This window comes from Ctenopharyngodon idella, chromosome 4 (assembly GCF_019924925.1).
Source record: "Ctenopharyngodon idella isolate HZGC_01 chromosome 4, HZGC01, whole genome shotgun sequence".
In the NCBI taxonomy this organism is placed as follows: Eukaryota; Metazoa; Chordata; class Actinopteri; order Cypriniformes; family Xenocyprididae; genus Ctenopharyngodon; species Ctenopharyngodon idella.
The window spans coordinates 24,653,190-24,672,343 of NC_067223.1; the positions used below are offsets into that span (position 1 = coordinate 24,653,190).

The 19,154-nt window shown below is 38.9% G+C and overlaps 2 protein-coding genes across 2 annotated transcripts; both read right to left on the reverse strand.

Annotated features, from left to right (window-relative positions):
* Positions 1–325: 325 nt before the first annotated feature.
* On the reverse strand, positions 326–2,003 carry LOC127511458 (interferon-inducible GTPase 5-like). Its single transcript, XM_051892271.1, has 2 exons — positions 1,873–2,003; positions 326–1,718 (listed from the first exon to the last, which is right to left on the reverse strand). Exons 1-2 carry the CDS (start codon positions 1,932–1,934, stop codon positions 326–328), a joined length of 1,455 nt encoding a protein of 484 aa, XP_051748231.1. The 5' UTR covers positions 1,935–2,003.
* A 13,419-nt stretch (positions 2,004–15,422) lies between these two features.
* ftr55 (finTRIM family, member 55) lies at positions 15,423–17,689 on the reverse strand. Its single transcript, XM_051892272.1, has 6 exons — positions 17,675–17,689; positions 17,086–17,181; positions 16,775–16,999; positions 16,043–16,202; positions 15,842–15,889; positions 15,423–15,602 (listed from the first exon to the last, which is right to left on the reverse strand). The coding sequence occupies exons 1-6, from the start codon at positions 17,687–17,689 to the stop codon at positions 15,565–15,567; spliced, it is 582 nt and encodes a 193-aa protein (XP_051748232.1). The 3' UTR covers positions 15,423–15,564.
* Between the last annotated feature and the right edge of the window lie 1,465 nt (positions 17,690–19,154).

Here is a 19,154-nt window from a genome sequence, read left to right on the forward strand (position 1 = left end):
AAACAATGAGAAAAGTCTTTTAGTAAACTAAATTAGACACAGTGAAAACAAGTATTTTATTCCTTGCACAATGTTCAGTATGTATTATACAGTAAATACATAGTTATATACTGACACAAATGAAATTTGAAATGAAAATAGCAAATATTGCTTTATTTTAAAATACTCTAAATCACATTTCCAAGAATTTTTATTCTAATCATTATTACAAAGAAGTGGATAATTAGTAAGTTTACCTTCTAGTAAGTTTTTACTTTACTAATCTATTCATTTCCAAAACTACAACACAAATTTTTTACTGCAACATCAGAGCTGTTATATAAAATCAGAGCCTGATCCAAAGCTCTTTTTTTAGAGCTCCTCCTGGCAGAAGAGTCATTATGGTCCCAAGCGTCTTGGCTACAGCAATGACTGGTTTAGACAACATATCTTTTATAATATTGTCAGTGACTCCATCTTTGAAGCGTGATGTCATAGCAGATTTCAGTTGCTCCACAGGTTTGTTCACTCGTTCTGATAGCACCTCCAGGGCTGGATTTGATAAGCCGTAGCTGGTGAAGACTTGTTTAAAGAAATTCTTCATGATGCCATAATCGCAGGCCACTGATAATCCCGGGAGTGGAGGCATCGCCCCGATCCCGGCCGCGAAGGCATTCAGCCAAATCATTTTCTTGAAGTATGTTTTCTTCTTTGTCAGGGCTTCTAGAGAATAAACGGGCAGAGACTGAATGAGAGCAAATCTTTTGTTCTTAGGAAGTTCATCCTCGAGGGTGTTGATCAGCATCTGAAAGTCATATTTTTCCAATTGAAATGATGATACTAGGAATATTTTGGGTTCTCCGACTTTCAGCAGGTTGAACTTACAATCCTCTCGGATGTAATTGAGCAACGTCTGCTCATCAAAGTTTCTTTTGTGTGATTCAGCGCGAACGTCATTGTCAATTTTAGTGCGAATGAAATAAAATAGCTTATTGCTCTTCTGGATTGCTGTGGCCAGCTCTATGTCGTTCTCTCTAAACCGCTCAGAGGTCACTATGAGAAAGAAGTCATACGTGTCGAACTTGACATCTTTCAGGTACTGCTTCGCTTTAAATTTTGGACTACCAATTCCAGGCAGATCCCAGATTTTCACGTTTGGCATGAAGGGATGTGGGTACATGTTTGGCTTCATGGTTGTCTCAGTTGTTCCTGTGGGAGCTGCTCTCCCATCATCATTTCCAAGTCCTCTCAGGGCATTGACAAAGGAAGACTTTCCTGCACCTGTCATCCCAGTTACAGCGATGTTAAGTGTAACATTCTCCAGCTCCTTCAGTTTACTTTTCAGTTTGTTTGTTTTTTCTGCAGATGGAGAGTCAATTATTCTCTCTAATTCTGAGCCAAGAGAGTCTGAATCTTCTTCTTTGTTTGCTGTGACTTTAGACAATATGTTTACATACTCTCTAGAAATCACATACGCATTTTTGTTTTTGTCCTCTTCTTCAGGCTTTTCGATGTCCTTTTCTTTAGGTTCAGCAAAACATTCAGTTTTTACTTTTTTCTCAGCTTTTCCCGGTTTTTGCAGCATTTTTCCTGGACTGATTTTTGGAAATGGGAAATGAGCTCTTTTGTTTTTAGTCTCTTCTTTGTTGAATGTGTGTGATGTATTTGAAGATGATCCAGATGACTGGCTGGAGCGATCATCATCATTATTGGGATTTACCGAATCTGACACGGCAGCTCTATAAAGTAATGAAATAATATTTCATTAATAATAAAGTAATAGTGTTGAGTACAACCTTATGATGTTATGGTGTTACATAATTAAAAATAAATATAAAATATATTCAGTATCTGGAATTGCGGAAATCCATTGCAAATGACAGTTTAACCCACCGTTGTGAGTCCAGAATTTTCTGCTCAGCCTCTGGAAGTTTCAGTATTGTCCAGTGAAACATGTTTTGAGACCGCTACTTAGAATCATACATTCAAACCTCTCACTGATGTGATAATTTCATAATTGATCTGAAAGACATTGCCCAATATGTTGCATTCATTCCTTAATTGCATAAAAACAACATGAATTAAATATTTTTTGCTTATAGCCCAATGAGAGCCACTTAACAACAAATTCAACTTGCATGACAAAGCAATGTTGTTTCAACGATAAGCCTATTCATTTTTAAACATAGTAATTCAAATTATGCATGACTTCTTCCAAAACAAAATTGTATTATTATAATGATTATTACTATTACAAAAGAAAGTATGACATAAGCCCTGTAAGTCTTAAGGCATAAACAGCTCAAATATAACAGAATTCCAACATTTTTATTTTATTTTAAAAATGTATTTATTTAGATAATTATGTTTCTGTGAATGTAAGGTTATTGATATATAATGCTATACAAACTGATCTTACCTTTGGTAATAAGAGTTGAGTAAACAGCATCATTTCAAAACCAAATATGCAGAATGAGCTTCCTTGAGTGCAGAAAGTTTTTCGTAATCTTCAGGGTGTGTCCTTTATCAAGAACTTGTTACGGTGTGTGGGTGTGTTTTCTTTTCTTTTCTTTCTCTTGGTTGCCTTTGTGCTGTTGTCTTGTAGGTAGCAGGAGAGATGGACAACATCCAAATTAGGATGTGGAGAAGTGTTCCTGTTACACACTTATGTATGGGGGCTGGCCTCTTAGTTACCACACTGGAAGGGGATTTTTCAAATGGAATCATTTTGTTTAGTATATTCTGTGAAGCTCCTAAAAATCTGTAAAAAAAAAAAAAAAAAAAAAAAAACTTAATTCATTATAACAACATTTTGTTTTGGATTTCTCTTTTTTTGTTGCGGCCATGAGCCGGCCGTAACAACCTTCCTCCCGAAAGTCCATGAAATCACAAACATGTTCCAAATTTCTGTTGAATAGAGCAGAATTTGGTACTTTGCTTATCACCACACAAACAGGGCTGATGGAATTTCTTTCCACATCTTTCATGTGATATCACCTTAAGGCTGGTTCACACTGTGCGATTTTGGCCACGATTTGGTCTTTTGAGACAAATTTTTGCAAATCCTAAAAGATTCCTATAATCCTAGCCTAAAATCTGTAGTCTTTGATCGCTAATTTGACATGTTCACAGACAAAATTCTGGCAGTGTCAGAAGATTTGGCACACAGTCCTGCAGTGTGACTTCTCCTACGACGAATGTCAAATTGTCTTTGTTTTTCAAGATAAGCCGTGATCAAAATTAACGCTCGAGATGTCTTTGTTAGCCACCATTTCATTCCCGCTTGTAATGCAGCTCACTGTCACCGAACGTGTGTGGGTTGATGATGTAAAACTCCGGACAAGTTTTCAAGCGCGTGTTCGTTTTTAACCCGTCTTGACTGTCGTACAGTCTGACATAAATGACAGCTGAGATCCCACAGTGTGACATGAGAATCATGTTCTTACAGTCTGACAAGAAACCATCGTAAAGGACTATTACAGTGGGTACGGAAAGTATTCAGACCCCCTTAAATTTTTCACTCTTTGTTATATTGCAGCCATTTGCTAAAATCATTTAAGTTCATTTTTTTCCTCATTAATGTACACACAGCACCCCATATTGACAGAAAAACACAGAATTGTTGACATTTTTGCAGATTTATTAAAAAAGAAAAACTGAAATATCACATGGTCCTAAGTATTCAGACCCTTTGCTCAGTATTTAGTAGAAGCACCCTTTTGATCTAATACAGCCATGAGTCTTTTTGGGAAAGATGCAACAAGTTTTTCACACCTGGATTTGGGGATCCTCTGCCATTCCTCCTTGCAGATCCTCTCCAGTTCTGTCAGGTTGGATGGTAAACGTTGGTGGACAGCCATTTTTAGGTCTCTCCAGAGATGCTCAATTGGGTTTAAGTCAGGGCTCTGGCTGGGCCATTCAAGAACAGTCACGGAGTTGTTGTGAAGCCACTCCTTCGTTATTTTAGCTGTGTGCTTAGGGTCATTGTCTTGTTGGAAGGTAAACCTTCGGCCCAGTCTGAGGTCCTGAGCACTCTGGAGAAGGTTTTCGTCCAGGATATCCCTGTATTTGGCCGCATTCATCTTTCACCTCGATTGCAACCAGTCGTCCTGTCCCTGCAGCTGAAAAACACCCCCACAGCATGATGCTGCCACCACCATGCTTCACTGTTGGGACTGTATTGGACAGGTGATGAGCAGTGCCTGGTTTTCTCCACACATACCGCTTAGAATTAAGGCCAAAAAGTTCTATCTTGGTCTCATCAGACCAGAGAATCTTATTTCTCACCATCTTGGAGTCCTTCCATGCGGGCTTTCATGTGTCTTGCACTGAGGAGAGGCTTCCGTCGGGCCACTCTGCCATAAAGCCCCGACTGGTGGAGGGCTGCAGTGATGGTTGACTTTCTACAACTTTCTCCCATCTCCCGACTGCATCTCTGGAGCTCAGCCACAGTGATCTTTGGGTTCTTCTTTACCTCTCTCACCAAGGCTCTTCTCCCCCGATAGCTCAGTTTGGCCGGACGGCCAGCTCTAGGAAGGGTTCTGGTCGTCCCAAACGTCTTCCATTTAAGGATTATGGAGGCCACTGTGCTCTTAGGAACCTTAAGTGCAGCAGAATTTTTTTTGTAACCTTGGCCAGATCTGTGCCTTGCCACAATTCTGTCTCTGAGCTCTTCAGGCAGTTCCTTTGACCTCATGATTCTCATTTGCTCTGACATGCACTGTGAGCTGTAAGGTCCTATATAGACAGGTGTGTGGCTTTCCTAATCAAGTCCAATCAGTATAATCAAACACAGCTGGACTCAAATGAAGGTGTAGAACCATCTCAAGGATGATCAGAAGAAATGGACAGCACCTGAGTTAAATATATGAGTGTCACAGCAAAGGGTCTGAATACTTAGGACCATATGATATTTCAGTTTTTCCTTTTTAATAAATCTGCAAAAATGTCAACAATTCTGTGTTTTTCTGTCAATATGGGGTGCTGTGTGTACATTAATGAGGAAAAAAATGAACTTAAATGATTTTAGCAAATGGCTGCAATATAACAAAGAGTGAAAAATTTAAGGGGGTCTGAATACTTTCCGTACCCACTGTAAACCCAAACCTAACAATCAGCACTCTTAATAAACCTCTAAATAAAACAGCTTATAATCAACCATTAAAACAACGGAAGACCTAAAAGCAGGAAATGGTTTGACACATATTCAGATCCAAACTACCCTTATGAAAAAGAAGCTTATTCAAGTATTAGTATACTTCTTTTAAACTAAAAAAAAGAAAGTATACATTCCGTCTACTTTTTATGTAGCCTACTTTTCAGAAATATACTTAAAATTGCGCTTAAGTACACTTGACTTATACTGACTGAAAAATCAAGTATTTTTGGCCTGTTTGCTATACTTAAAAGTATAATTTAGTATTCTAAGTATACTTGGCTTGTAGTTGTGTTTATTATTTTGATCGAGTAGTCTATTAAATACGTTTTTCCCCACATAGATTTACATACCGTCTTATAAACCTACATTGTTTAAAAAAAGAAAACAGATATGTTCCTAATTCTATAGGCTGTCCACTGGTAGTGTACATAGGGATTTACTTCAAATCTACTTTACTCTTTCCCCACCATTGACTGAATTTTCTAGCTATCCATGTTTTCACTGTTATATAGTATGGGGCGCTATTACGTATCTTCTAGTACAGAATCTCCGGATCAAAACTTCGCTTTAACAGGCAAAGAAGAAGCAGAACCAAGTGACAGAAGACAAGAAAACTTACAAGTATACTTACAGTATAAAACTACTAAACTAATAGTTCACTAAGTATACTTGTGTACTTTCATAAACTAAAAAAATGTGCTGCAAAAATTTGACTAGTAAGTTCACTTGTTTCATTTGTTGCAGTATAAATGAAAAACAATATTCTAGTTGTGTACTCAAAGTTTACTACTGTTAGACTTAAATATAACATTTTTTATACACTAAAAGTGGGCCAATTTAGTCCCAACTACTATTGAAACGGTACACTTACAAGTACACTTCTAGTACATTGATATTAGTTTACTTACAACATTGTAGTGTCTGTTCAAAATCGGATCTGCCCGTCAAGTTTAGAATCTTCAGAATGCTTTTAGCCTCCTGAACTGTGCATGTAAATCACGAATCGGCTCCGTCAAGTCCTGGACCAATTGCCCCATTGGCACCTTTGTTACCCCAGTAAAGAAAAACAGAACATATTCTCACCAGCTCCAGAGACTTCAAAGAGTCACCCTGGTGGGACTAAAGGACATATGGTCACAGACACTGGCCACAACCCCAATACACACACACATACAGACACTCACAAACACGCATGGAGATTGTGAATGTACATTTATCCTCCAAATATGACTGTGCCAATATGTACTCGTCGCTGTATTTAAAGGTGCATGTATTTATCCCTAGTATATAAGCTTAGCTATGACTGTAGTTGTATTAGTTTTCTTTTAAACGATAAAACTCAAGTATAAACTGTATCTCACCTTTTATGTCTTTGCCATCTGACAAATTTGGTCTCATTGTAAAGCTTTCGTTATGCTCTAATTGAAAATGTATGTCACATGACTGTAAAATGCATTCTTCTATTTTTAATGGTACTTTGAAGAAAATGTACTCAGATCGGACACTTCATAAACCATGCAAATTAGGTCATAAATGGAGACAAAGAAAGAGTTTGCCCGCCAAAATCGCACCCTCATCATTGGCTGATGTATCCCAGGAGGCGTTCTGGCCTGTTGTCCTTAAAACACAATGACACGCGTCTCTCATTTGTCTCTCGATTGTCTCTCGCCATTTAACACCCGTCTCTCCCGGACGTCTCGGCGACCGCGCTTCCATCACGCGCCCCCTCTCTTCGGGACGACCATCTTTTGGCAACAAGTTTCTTTGTCAAACCCTCTTCATCCGTCGCCCTAAGTCTTCACTCTTCATCGCCTAGGAGACGGACTCTTTTTCTTTCTTTTCCGGTTATCTTACTCTTAAGTTAAACCCTTGTTTGAAAATCCCGCCGAAGAACACCTTCTCGGAAAAGGACCAATCGCTTCAGCCGCACGCACCGAAACTCCTGCAGAAACACGAAACGACCACAGCACCTGAACCTATGCAAGTATAGAACCATTCTTTCCAAAGCGTTTTAAGCTCGATGTGTAAGCTGAGTTTCCTTGCTGGCTCTCAAAGGTTTTAACTGTTCGTAAGTTGCCATTCCTTTGATCACCTCTGTTTTCTTGACTTTACTTTCGCTTTCTATATATGTGTATTGTTTGTGTATGTTTAGTAGTATAGTCTCTGTATCCGTAGTTTCATATATTAAATACATTATATTCATGCTCGATTGTTTTTTTTGCTCATGCAACAAACCCAGGTCACTTTAACGTTTCGATCCAGTATCCTTGCTTTACGCATTGATGCTAGAATAGGAAGTCTTTCTCGTGGCCAGAGAAAAACCTTCCTTTTATAATCGGCTATGAGGAGCTAACGGTTTGCTGGACAAACTAATAGTTTCTCTAAATTATTATCAAACCAGAACTAATCATATATGTGATTGATTATAATTCGTTGTAATTAATTCACAATATATCTCTCGGGTCGGTATATGTATTATAATTAATCATAAAGCTTTATGATTTATTATATTCATATATTTCACCCATAAATTAATTAAATACCTGTACAGATTCGCTACAACATAAATAAAAATACACTTGAACTTTACTTAAGTATACTTAATAAAATTAACTTCAAGCATACTTCTTTTTCGTGAGGGTACTGACATTGACTTCTCAGAAGGGAGTGGATACACACTAAATCAAGCAGACAATTTTCAGGAGCCTGAATGGCATATGCAGCCACAAGACAAAACTGAACAGAAACATGATGAGATAATTTCCAGAGGCAGTGACTTAAAATAAAAATATCATCCTCCATAATGACACAAAGTTTTAACATGGGTAATAAAATTGCTTATGCGTCTCTCAAGAACTACAATTGCAATTAAAATTATTGAACCCCCCTGACCTGCAAGACATTCTGGTTTTGTGAACAAAACTGTATAAAACACTGCATCAGTAAACCATTATAGATTTAATTTTAATATTATTACACATATTAATGCACATTTGAGTGATTCTGAGAAGGTTAAGTTGAATTACTGAGTTCAAATAATAATAAAAAAAATCTAATTTCAACCCCCAAAAGTCGAATGTTGTGGAGAATCCTTTACTCTTTATAACCTCAAATAAGCATTGCCTGTAAGTGCTGACAAGCTTCGGACACTCCATTTCTTGTGTGCAAAAGCTTCCAGCTCACTGATATTCTTTGTTTGTCTGTATTTTGAAAAAATCCAAATTAAAAAAATTATTGACATCAATGCTTTTAACATGCCACTAAAGTGTATATGTATATAAACTCTATCTTTAGAAAATCTTACATTTCGTAACTTATTACAGTCTCTGTGGGGTTGAATTATTTTGACTTCAAGTGTAGGTGCTATTATGTATGAGCTTGTAAGTAGTGAAACTACAAAAGGTTTTGGTTGTGAAATGTCAGCTATTCATCCGTCATTTCACTGGCAGTCATTAGTGGTTTGGTGGGTTGTTGTGGTTTCTTAATTCTTTTTTTCCATTTCCGTGTGAGAAAATCCTGTTTCTGACAGCAGGTCATAATCTCAAAAACAACATACAATATACAAATCATTTGTAATTTCAGTACTTGTGTAAGAAAAACAATGAAATGAAGAGTTAGTATAGTGCTGAAATATTAAATGGTGCTATGGTTTTAGTTGGTTGTGATTGGGGTGTGATTTGGAATTAAAGTAAGTCTAGGTTTTATAGTTAGGGTTATGGTTAAACAGGAGTTAAAAGCATACTTATAACTGACTTTCTATTTAGAAAGGTTGGTTATATACTGAGGAAGGAGCAAGAAAAGCCCCCATCCGATCAATACTGAACAAACTGCGTTTAGAATAAAGCTGTATTTGTTTAGAAGCGTTCATTTGGCATAGTTAGATTAGTTCTTTGATTGACCTCATTTGTAGCTTTAAGAAATTACATTACATTTTACATCTAGTAAACGCTTTTATCCAAAGCAATAAAGTGTATTCGGAATGTACATTGGATCAGAATTTAGTATGGGTATCATATCCCTGACCTTGGTGTTGTTAGCACCATTACCAGTTAAACTATAGGAACCTACAAATCAGTAGTTTGATTATGGTGTTTTGTACTTGATGTTGATTTATATAGTCTCACATGAGGCATCAGTTAAATTCTTGAAAAGTGTGCACGTCTACAGTGGTTTTCTGGCTTTGGATGGTATGCTGTTTCCGCGTTTCTGTGTTCTTTGCTAAAACCACTGTAAATGAATGAGATGTGCTTTTCAGATATCTGTTTTCAGATATCAGTTATCAGATATCTGAACCGACCAGTCTCAGAAATGCAAACCTCAAAGGGAAATTCACAGGGAAATTTTGAAGTGCTCCCATTGACAGCACTGTTTGCATGTACTGTGCTTGAGGCCCATTCCCCCACTTGTGGGTTCAGCGCTAGATTCTGGAAGATGCAGAATTTCTGATTTCCACATGTGGTAATAGCGAGATGCATGTGTAGAAGGATACAACGGAGCTAAAGGTGCAACGGGGTAAAAGGCGCATTTGATTTTAATCTCTGATGGCACAAAAACTCAGCTTGGCACTTTTTTTGACAACCCGCTTTTTGATGGAAATTTGTCTGATCTTTGACGCCATCATAGACATTTGATCTAATATTTAATGTTTTTAAAAATGTTGTAGATTTATGTAGCAAACGAGAATTGATAAAATGAATGTCTATATTTTGAGACAAAGGTCTTGTTACTGATTTCCAGCTTTGTTCAAGGTAAATAAAGCAACGGTTTTTCAATAACTGAAGAATATTTAAAAGTATAGTATTTGAGGTAAAAAGAACCCCTGCTGTTGGGGCGAAAGACACAATAATTAACATGATAATAAACGGCTGCTTTCCATTTGTTGATAACATGGTTAGATTCAGATGGTAAATATCATATATAATAATCATGTGTCCACCTTAGAGATAATCACCATATTTATAATAAAACCATCATAATTAAAAAATAAATATGATATTAATCATATCATATAATAAAATGTAATATTTATTGTTATTACTGTAAAGCTATATTAATTTATGGGATCTCATTCAATGCCTTCAGAAACTTTACTTTTTATATAATTTTGTTTATATATATATATATATTTAGTAGTCAACATTTGAAGCGGATAAAAAAAGTTCAAAGTTGTCCTAAAAAGAAGGTTTCCAAAATTAAAAAAAAATTAAAAAATTAAAAATTTTTTTAAAAAATCCAAAATTTCTTTTTTTCAGAGTGCAGATTTACCATTTCAGAATTAAGCACACCTCTAATCAGTTTCAAGATGAAACTTACTGACACCTGTAGCACGTACATTGTATTGCAAGTGTGTGTGAATTGCCTTGGCTAAAACTGCTGTAGAAGTCTTATTTTATTTCAAAGACATCTGAACTAACTGGTCTCAGACAGGAAAGCTTTCTGTGGGAAAGAGAGAGTTCAATAAAGTAAATTTCACTCCATACAGACTTCATAAGTGTTTTAAAAGAAATATGTGACAAAAATGTGCCTTAAAGATACAAATAATCTGTTTGCCAAAGGCTTTCCTTACAGACAACTAATGGAATACTAGCCTTCTGCTTAATGTGTACTGAATACAGTGAAAAGAACAGAAACATAGGTACGACATATTTTAATATGTTAACTGAAATTCATAGTAAGCATAATTGTAAGATAATGCATAACATAGGTTCATTTGAGTAACATAAAATGATATAGGCCTGCATAGACCTTTACCACAAGCAGTTGAAGTATAGGAATATATAGGCTAAACTTAAAAATACTATGAATGCCTTGATTTATGATCTGAGAGTTTATGATTTAAGACTAGAGATTGAAGAATATTTGCTGTTTAAACAAATCGTTTGAATGAATGGCTCAATGACTCGCTCATGAAGACAGCCCCCATCTACTGGCTCATTAATTGCCGCCATCTAATGGCGGTTTAGTTTCATGTTTATAATTTTTTCCCCAACATTTCTTATTTGTATTTTCAAAAAAATATTTAAAACAATATCATAACATTATTTAATGCAGTTGTATTTTTTCATTGTGTATATGATTTAGTTTGATTGGTTACAGCCCTATAGTAAATTTATTGATCAAATTTAAGGAATTAAAATGAAAGATGAAGCATATATTTAATAAGATTAGGGAAAACAAGCCATTTATAAATGTAAAAAAGTGCCGTCGAGGTAAATATCACAAATATGCAGATTTAAATGTCAAAGCTGATAGAACATTAATGAGAATATTGCTTCAGAATAAATTATATTTATACAACAACAACAAAAAAAAAGATAAAAAATGATATTTTTTCCGGACAAGCAACTTTTTTCTTGGACAAGTGAATGACTGATTTACTTGTCTGATGGACAAACAATAACATAATGTCAATGTCAAGCCCTACGGTCAGTAGCCTACACTTGAAGGGATAGTTCACCCAAAAATTCTGTCATCATTTACTCACTCTCATGTGTAAATAGTTCACCCAAAAACAGAAAATGTACTCAGTTACTGACATAACCTTGGTTCCCTTAGATACGGAACGAGTACTGCATCGTATGCCTTTGGCTAGACGCTATGGGGGAAAACTCCTTTTTTCCGATTTCTGAAGCCTTTTTTAATCACGCAGTGAAAACTGCACAGCCATTGGTACGTGTAGTTGTAATAAAATGAACCAATGGCGAGAGAGCCTGCCAAAATGGGCAGGGCATCTGGCTATACAAGCGGGCGTCTCACCTAGGCAGACTGGTTTTGTTCGACTGATGCGATGACACGAGTCGTGCTGCGAATAGCACAGCAAGGAACACAGTACTCGTTCCGTATATAAGGAAACCGAGGTTACGTTAGTACATTCCCTTTCGATACTACACTCGTACTGCGTCGTATGCCTTTAGCTAGATGCTTTGGGGACAGTACAATAATGCCGTGCTATGGAAGAGGAACGACAGAAATAACTTAATGTAGGCACTAAAGGACCTAGGACCAAATACAAAGAAAGACCATACTAGTGACCCAGACTTAAGTCGAGGTTGATAAAAGTGGTAAAGATAATCGTTCCATGAACCTCACACAGCCTAGGTACTCAAAGGAGGATTGAGAGCATGTAGGGGAAAAGGCGAAGCCTAAAATTAACAACCCGGACATAGTCGGAGTCGTAGGAATAAAAGTCCTATGGATAGAGCTCTGAAGGGTAAATTAAGCAGAAAAAACCTGCGCTTGTAGGCCAGGAACGTCCAGGTTATAGAAACTGACGAAAGTGGACAGCGAGGCCCAGCTGGCCATCACACAAATTTCTGCAATGGACACACCACTGGACCAAGCCCATGAAGAGGCCATGCCTCTTGTGGAGTGTGCTCTAACCCCGATAGGACATTGTAGTCCCAAGGGGAATAAGCAAGCACTATTGCGTCAACTATCCATCTGGATAGCCTTGGCTTTATGACCGGATGCCCTTTGGTGCGGCCTCCAAAACAGTGAAGGTAGGGACAGTCAAGGGGCAAGTTGGGTTCAGCCTCCTATAGCCCAAAAAACGAACAACAAGGTTGTTCTTGCCCACGGACTCTCTGGCTATAGGAGCATGAGAGGCTGCTATGGCCGCAACATAGACCTTAAGAGTGGAGGGTGTGCGACCCTTATCCAATAATTCTTGGAAGAAGGACAATATCAGAGATATGTCACACGTGGATGGGTCTACACCACGGGCTGTGCACCAAACAGAGAAGACTGACCATTTAAGCGTGTAGAGGCATCTCGTAGATGGGATTCCTCACTAGAGTGAAGAGGGGTTTCGTGGAGAGCCCGCCCTGGCGATTTATTAAGGACACAACCATCATACTGTCTGAGTGGACTAAGATGTAGTGTCCTGCCAGGAGCGGCAGGAAAGCTTGAGAAGCTTGACAGACTGCCAGCATTTCCAGGCAGTTGATGTGCAGCTTGCTTTCCTTGCTCGTCCAAGTGCCAAAGGCTGGGTTGCCTTTGCACAGGGCTCTCCAGCCTGTCTTGGAAGCAGCTGTATGGCCAGAGCTCGTTCTGGTGAGACTACAGCCCTCATCTGGGTCGAGTTGATAATTGTTCCCAGGAACAAAATACGTTGGCTAGGGGAGAATGAGCTTTTGGCAAAATTGACCCTGAGCCCCAAACACTCTAGGTGATTGAGGAGGAGGGACCTGTGTGACACTAGCTCGGGCTCTGACTGGGCTAGAACAAGCCAGTCATTGAGGTAATTCAGTATGCGGAATGCGGAGTATGTCTCAGAGGGGAAAGAGCCGAATCCATACACTTCGCAAAAGTACGGGGAGCTAGGGACAGCCCAAACGGAAGGACCGTGTACTGATATGCCACTCCCTCGAAGGCAAATCTCAAGAAGCGCCTGTGATGGGGGGCTATCTGGATGTGAAAATAAGCATCCTTCAGATCCAGAGAAAAGAACCAGTCCCCTGGGCGTATCTGCGAGAGGATTTGTTTCAAAGTAATCATTCTGAATGAGCGCTTTATTAGGGCACGGTTCATATGTCTGAGGTCGAGGATGGGTCTGAGACCACCGTTCTTTGGGACGAGGAAGTAACGGCTGTAGAAGCCTGACTCGCTCTGAGCTGGAGGAACCACTTCTGTGGCTCTCTTTGCCACCATAGTGTTCACTTCGGAGGGCAGGACGTGAATGTCCTCATTCGTCATGGAGGTGGGGACCACGCCGTTGAATAACGGGGCCCTTTGAGCGAACTGGAGTACATAACCTCATTCTATTATACCCAATACCCATTTTGTCACTCCGGGGATGGCCTGCCAGGCCTCTGACCGTGTGGCAGAAACAGGTAGATGAGCGGAGGCGGGCAGAATAGGGGGCGCTCCACGATTTCGTGAGCTCATCGTGGACCTCCGGGAAGAAGGGTGCAGATCGCTGGAGACAGGCCTGGCAGTATCCCGGCAGCAACCACCCATCTAAGCGACTGCATGTGGGCTCTTCAGGTGCAGACCACTCTAAACCGAGTCCTTGATGGCTTTAGATAGAACACGGATGAGCTCGTGTCCATAGAAGCTCTGGCGTCGATCGGCTCCAAAGACGGCAAAAGGGCGGGGATCGTGGGCCGAGCCTGTCCAATCCTCGGCGTCCGAGGCCACTAGGGACATGCTGTCATCCAGCAGCTCGTCATAAGATCCCCCGAATACTTTGCATGTGTCTGCACTTTTTATTTGTACCATTTTGTTTCATTAGTATATTTTTTATTCATCTATTTACTTTGTTTAGAATTTGGAAGATAATAAAAATATTGTTTTGATAAGTGAGATCTCTGATTGTAGTCCTTTAAAACCAAAAAGTAGTCCTTGAAAGTCCTGTAATTTCATTTTACAGTATCTGTACGAACCCTGTATCTAAAAGTTGTCGGAGAATCAATTCTAAAAAATGAATCCTGTTCAGGAGGTTTATTTAAAGTAAACTGGATTAGATTAGAATAATTGTGCTCATACTTTCACTGATCAAGAGTTTACAGTATGATCAGATGATCTGGGTTTATATATTTTACATTTATTAATAAATTGACATTTTTCAATTTTACGACAAATTGCATTTTTTATTGAATCATACATTTTAATGAAAGGTAATTGTGACAGTAATAATAAAAAATGATTTATGTGACACTACAATAAGAACTGAATGACTATGATTTCCATCAACACAAACAGAGTTTGATAAAAGCACAGATACACACCGTCACTCATCATGACTCACAAACACACACTGATCTTACTGTCTATATGAGGATTCATTACACACATTTATTCTGACATGTTATTTCACTGACAGAAGTTCAGCTGTAGTATTAATGAAATGAAGAGAAAATAAGACTCTATAACTTCTCACGGTTACTGATTCATCATGAGCTCAGTGTATTATGGGTAGAGTCTCTCTACAGTCTATTCTGATTCATCAACACAGTTTCACTGATGATCCAATATAATAAACATAAAACCCAGGATAGAGCGGTTGAGTGAATGTGGTCTGGACTGTGTGGATGAGGATCATTGTGTCTCCAGAGACGCTGTAGAAGGACAGAGTTCCTGCACTGTGATCCACATAAACTCCTATTCTACTGCTGATGGACTCTACAGGGAGTTTAGTCTCTCTTTTTTTGTGTCTGAATGAGGAACTGGAGCGAGAGCAGAACAAACTCCAGGACTGATCATTATATCCAAACCAACACTCATAACGCCGTCCCTTCCTCCTGATTCTCTTATATGACACTGATATAAACACACCACCACTCCACTCAATCTCCCAGTAACAGCGTCCACACACACTCTCTCTACACAACACCTGACACACATCAAATCTGTCTGGATGATCAGGATACGACTGCTCTGTGTCAGTGAATGTAATCACTCTGTTCCTCTCAGACAGACGGAGGCGTTTATTCACTGTTTGGATCCAGAGTGAACTGATGGGAATCTGATGGAGATAAAACACATCACAATCAGGTCACATTATGAATCTGATCTTTTAATGTATCTGAACTCTTCATGTTCAATATATCATCAGTGTCTCAGTACAGTTTACCAGATATCCTGTACAAATCATCATTTACATGATCAACTATAAAACTCTTCTGTCATGTTTTCTTTCTCCTTCTACAGGAAGAACATGAACACACTCAGTGAGTTTCTCTGCTTGTTTTCTTAGTAACTTACATAGTAGGAAGTCGTTCCTGGTCCTGGGAACAATGTTGGTGAAAGTGACTGTGGAAATCAACAGACATGAAGAGTGTGATTATCATGTCAAGAGAAAATGATCCCTGCATCCGTTCCTAAGACATTTCTAATATGATCTTCTACATGATATGATATGATGGAGGATCATTTCTGAGAGCAGATGAATCTCCAGGACTTTACCTCTGTCAGAGATCTTCTTGAGCTCCTCTTTGCAGAAATCCTCCAGTTTGTCTTTCAGCTGACAGACAGATTCTCTCACAACATCAAAAGAGGAGAGAGAACTGAAGAGATCATCATTTACGTCTGTAGATTCAGGAGGAGCTGAGAGAGACTGGAAACTCTACAGAAAACAGAAATCAAAGCTCATCACCTCCACACTTCAGCCAATAACCTGCACTACTGTCAGATTTGAGCAGCTCTTGTTGATCTTTAGCAACTTTCCTCAATTCAGCACTTTCACAGCATCAGCTGGTAAATAGTTATGAAATTTATTATAAAAGGTTTAGCTGGTTTGAAGATTATCTGATTTTGGTAAACAAAAGATTGTAAAATGATAAATAAAGAGATGATGGGAAATCTAACTGAGTGAAACTGGCCCCATAAAGTTCATGGATTTCACATAATTGTAAAACAAAGTTTAAATATTAGTGAAGTTTTGAGCTGTTTCTGTCTGGAAGCTCAATATATCTTTCAGAAAAATGTTTCCTAAGAGATTTCCAAAGCTGAACTGCATTTGTAAGTGTGTCTCTTTCAAAAGAAGATGATCAGATGAGAGTCTGACTGATGATTATATAATAACCGAACACACAGATCAACACTTCAGTCAACGGCTCATTCTGCTCTCATGAAATGTTTCTCTGTGAGTCTCTTGCTCAAGTCCACTATGATCCTGTTCTTCTAGATCTCTGTTACCTGCAGGAAATGGATGTGATCCTGTGTGTGTGAAAGCTGCTCCAGCTCAGCGTCTCTCCTCCTCAGATCATTGATCTCCTGCTCCAGTTTTTCTTCAGCTCGACTCACTGCAGTCTTTTCCTGATCTCTGATCCGCTGTGTGGCCTCAGAGCGGCTTCTCTCAATGGAGCGGATGAGCTCAGTGAAGATCCTCTCACTGTCCTCCACTGCTGTCTGTGCAGAGCGCTGTTAGGACACACATCACAATCACACAGTGGCTTCAGTGAGTCCTGACTGAGACTTCTCAAACTTCTCTTCTTCTCCAGACTCACCTTATGAGACTCCACAGCCTCTCTCAGCTGCTGAAGATCTTTCTCTCTCTGCTGGATCCTCTGCTGGAATGACCTCTGCGTCTCCCTCAGCTGGTGCTAAAGGACAAACCAATAACAGGAGAAACATCACATAAATCATCAAGTAAACAGATATGATTCCAGTATCAGTGAAGTGATGTTGTAACAGGTTTAATCATAAGTGTCAGCATTATTTCATCAATGTCTAGTGTAGGGCGTGGATTCTGGGATTCATTGCATATTCACTATATATATCCTTTTGAGTGATTTGTAATGAGTGATTTATAATCAAGGTATTTATCAATACTTATCCTTCTATATATTAAATGATTTGAACGGTTTCTTCAAGCTTATGAGGTTCACTTAGTCATAGAATTGTATGTAATGTTTTTGAGAGAGGCACCCAACATGTGTTAAATCACATCTAATCATCTAGCTGACCAAGACAGCTGAGGACATTGGGGTCACTTCATTTGTCGCCTACGTGACCACTTCTTAGTTAAAGCATTTACTTTACTTATCTATATTCCAACACTAGAGAGTAATGATGACTATTGTCTGAACCTCTCACTGAGAGATAATACATGCTATCAGTATGCTTTGGGAAACCTTCCTGTTTAGAGCAAGAGCTCAACCAACTTCAACCTTGAAGAAGCTGGGTGTATCTGTGTGTATGCGTTAGTATTTATTTTCCCAACAAGCTGGAGCAGATACGTGACCTCAGAGGGTCACTTTGTGCTTAAAGTCAGGATCCTGGTGTCATCCAGATAATCAATGGAGATATGATTCTGCCTATCAGTCCATATGTGGAGATTTTCATGTGCAGTTTATTATAAATGAACCTGTAAATGAGCATAATGACACCTCTTTAAGTTCATATCTGTTTCTCTGTCCTCTGTGCTGCAGCTGATACAGTGTCGTGGTTTTTATGTTCATCCATACATAGCACACATATAAACTTCTGATCAGTGCAGCAGAAAACCTCAAGGATCTTGTCGTGTTTCTGGCAGATCATCTCCTGCAGTCGTCCAGTGGCATCAGTCAGATTGTGTCTCTTTTCTTTAAACAAACTCTCATGTTGTTCAAGGTGATTCTGACAGTAAGAGTTCAGACACACCTGACAGGACTTGACGGCTTTGTGTTTTCTTCCAGTACAGACGTCACACTGCACATCTCCAGCTCCAGCGTAACAGTCAGCAGGAAGTTTAGTCTTCTTCAGTTTCTCCATCATTTCAACCAGCATGGTGTTTTTAGCTAAAGCAGGTCTTGGACTGAAGGTCTGTTTGCACTGAGGGCAGCTGTAGACTCTCATCTGATCCTCCTGATCCCAGCAGACTGTAATACAGCTCTCACAGTAAATGTGTCCACAGGGAATGGCCACTGGATCCTTCAGGAGATCCAGACACACTGGACACATGAACTCATTCTGATCCACTGAAATTCTGGCTTCTGCCATTTTACTGCATGAATACAGAGACACAAACACACAACAGCTCTTCAGTTTCTCTTTCTCTGAAGTCACGTGTTCCCTATTTCCTGGTTCTGAGTTTGAGTGACATATGAAAAACAGTTGATGAACAGTTGAAAAACACAATGTTTTCGATGTAACAGCTGATCATGAGATTAGTTGTGCTTTAATTTAGATCTTTAATTATTATGGTTATCAATTATTTGTTCATTACGGACCTGATATCACACAGAGAATCGCATCAGCCGACTGCATTCTTACGGACACAAATTCATCAGCTTCTGATTCTTAGTCAGAGGGTGCAGAGTTTACTAATGCATTTGAGTCGAACCGCCACATGCTTGTTCATACAAAAATACAGTTCATACAGTTTTCTTAGTCATGATACTGAAACTTGCTAAGTCATTGATAGACAGAACTCAAAGGTCCCACATGATGTGCTACATGCTCCTTTCATTGAGCCTTTAGTTTTGACCTATCCTGACGCAGATTTGCGGAAATAACGGACTCCAGTAATCTACTAGTCATAATGATTTTAGAGGAATCCAAGATAAATCAAGATTAACATTTATTGTTTTGCCAG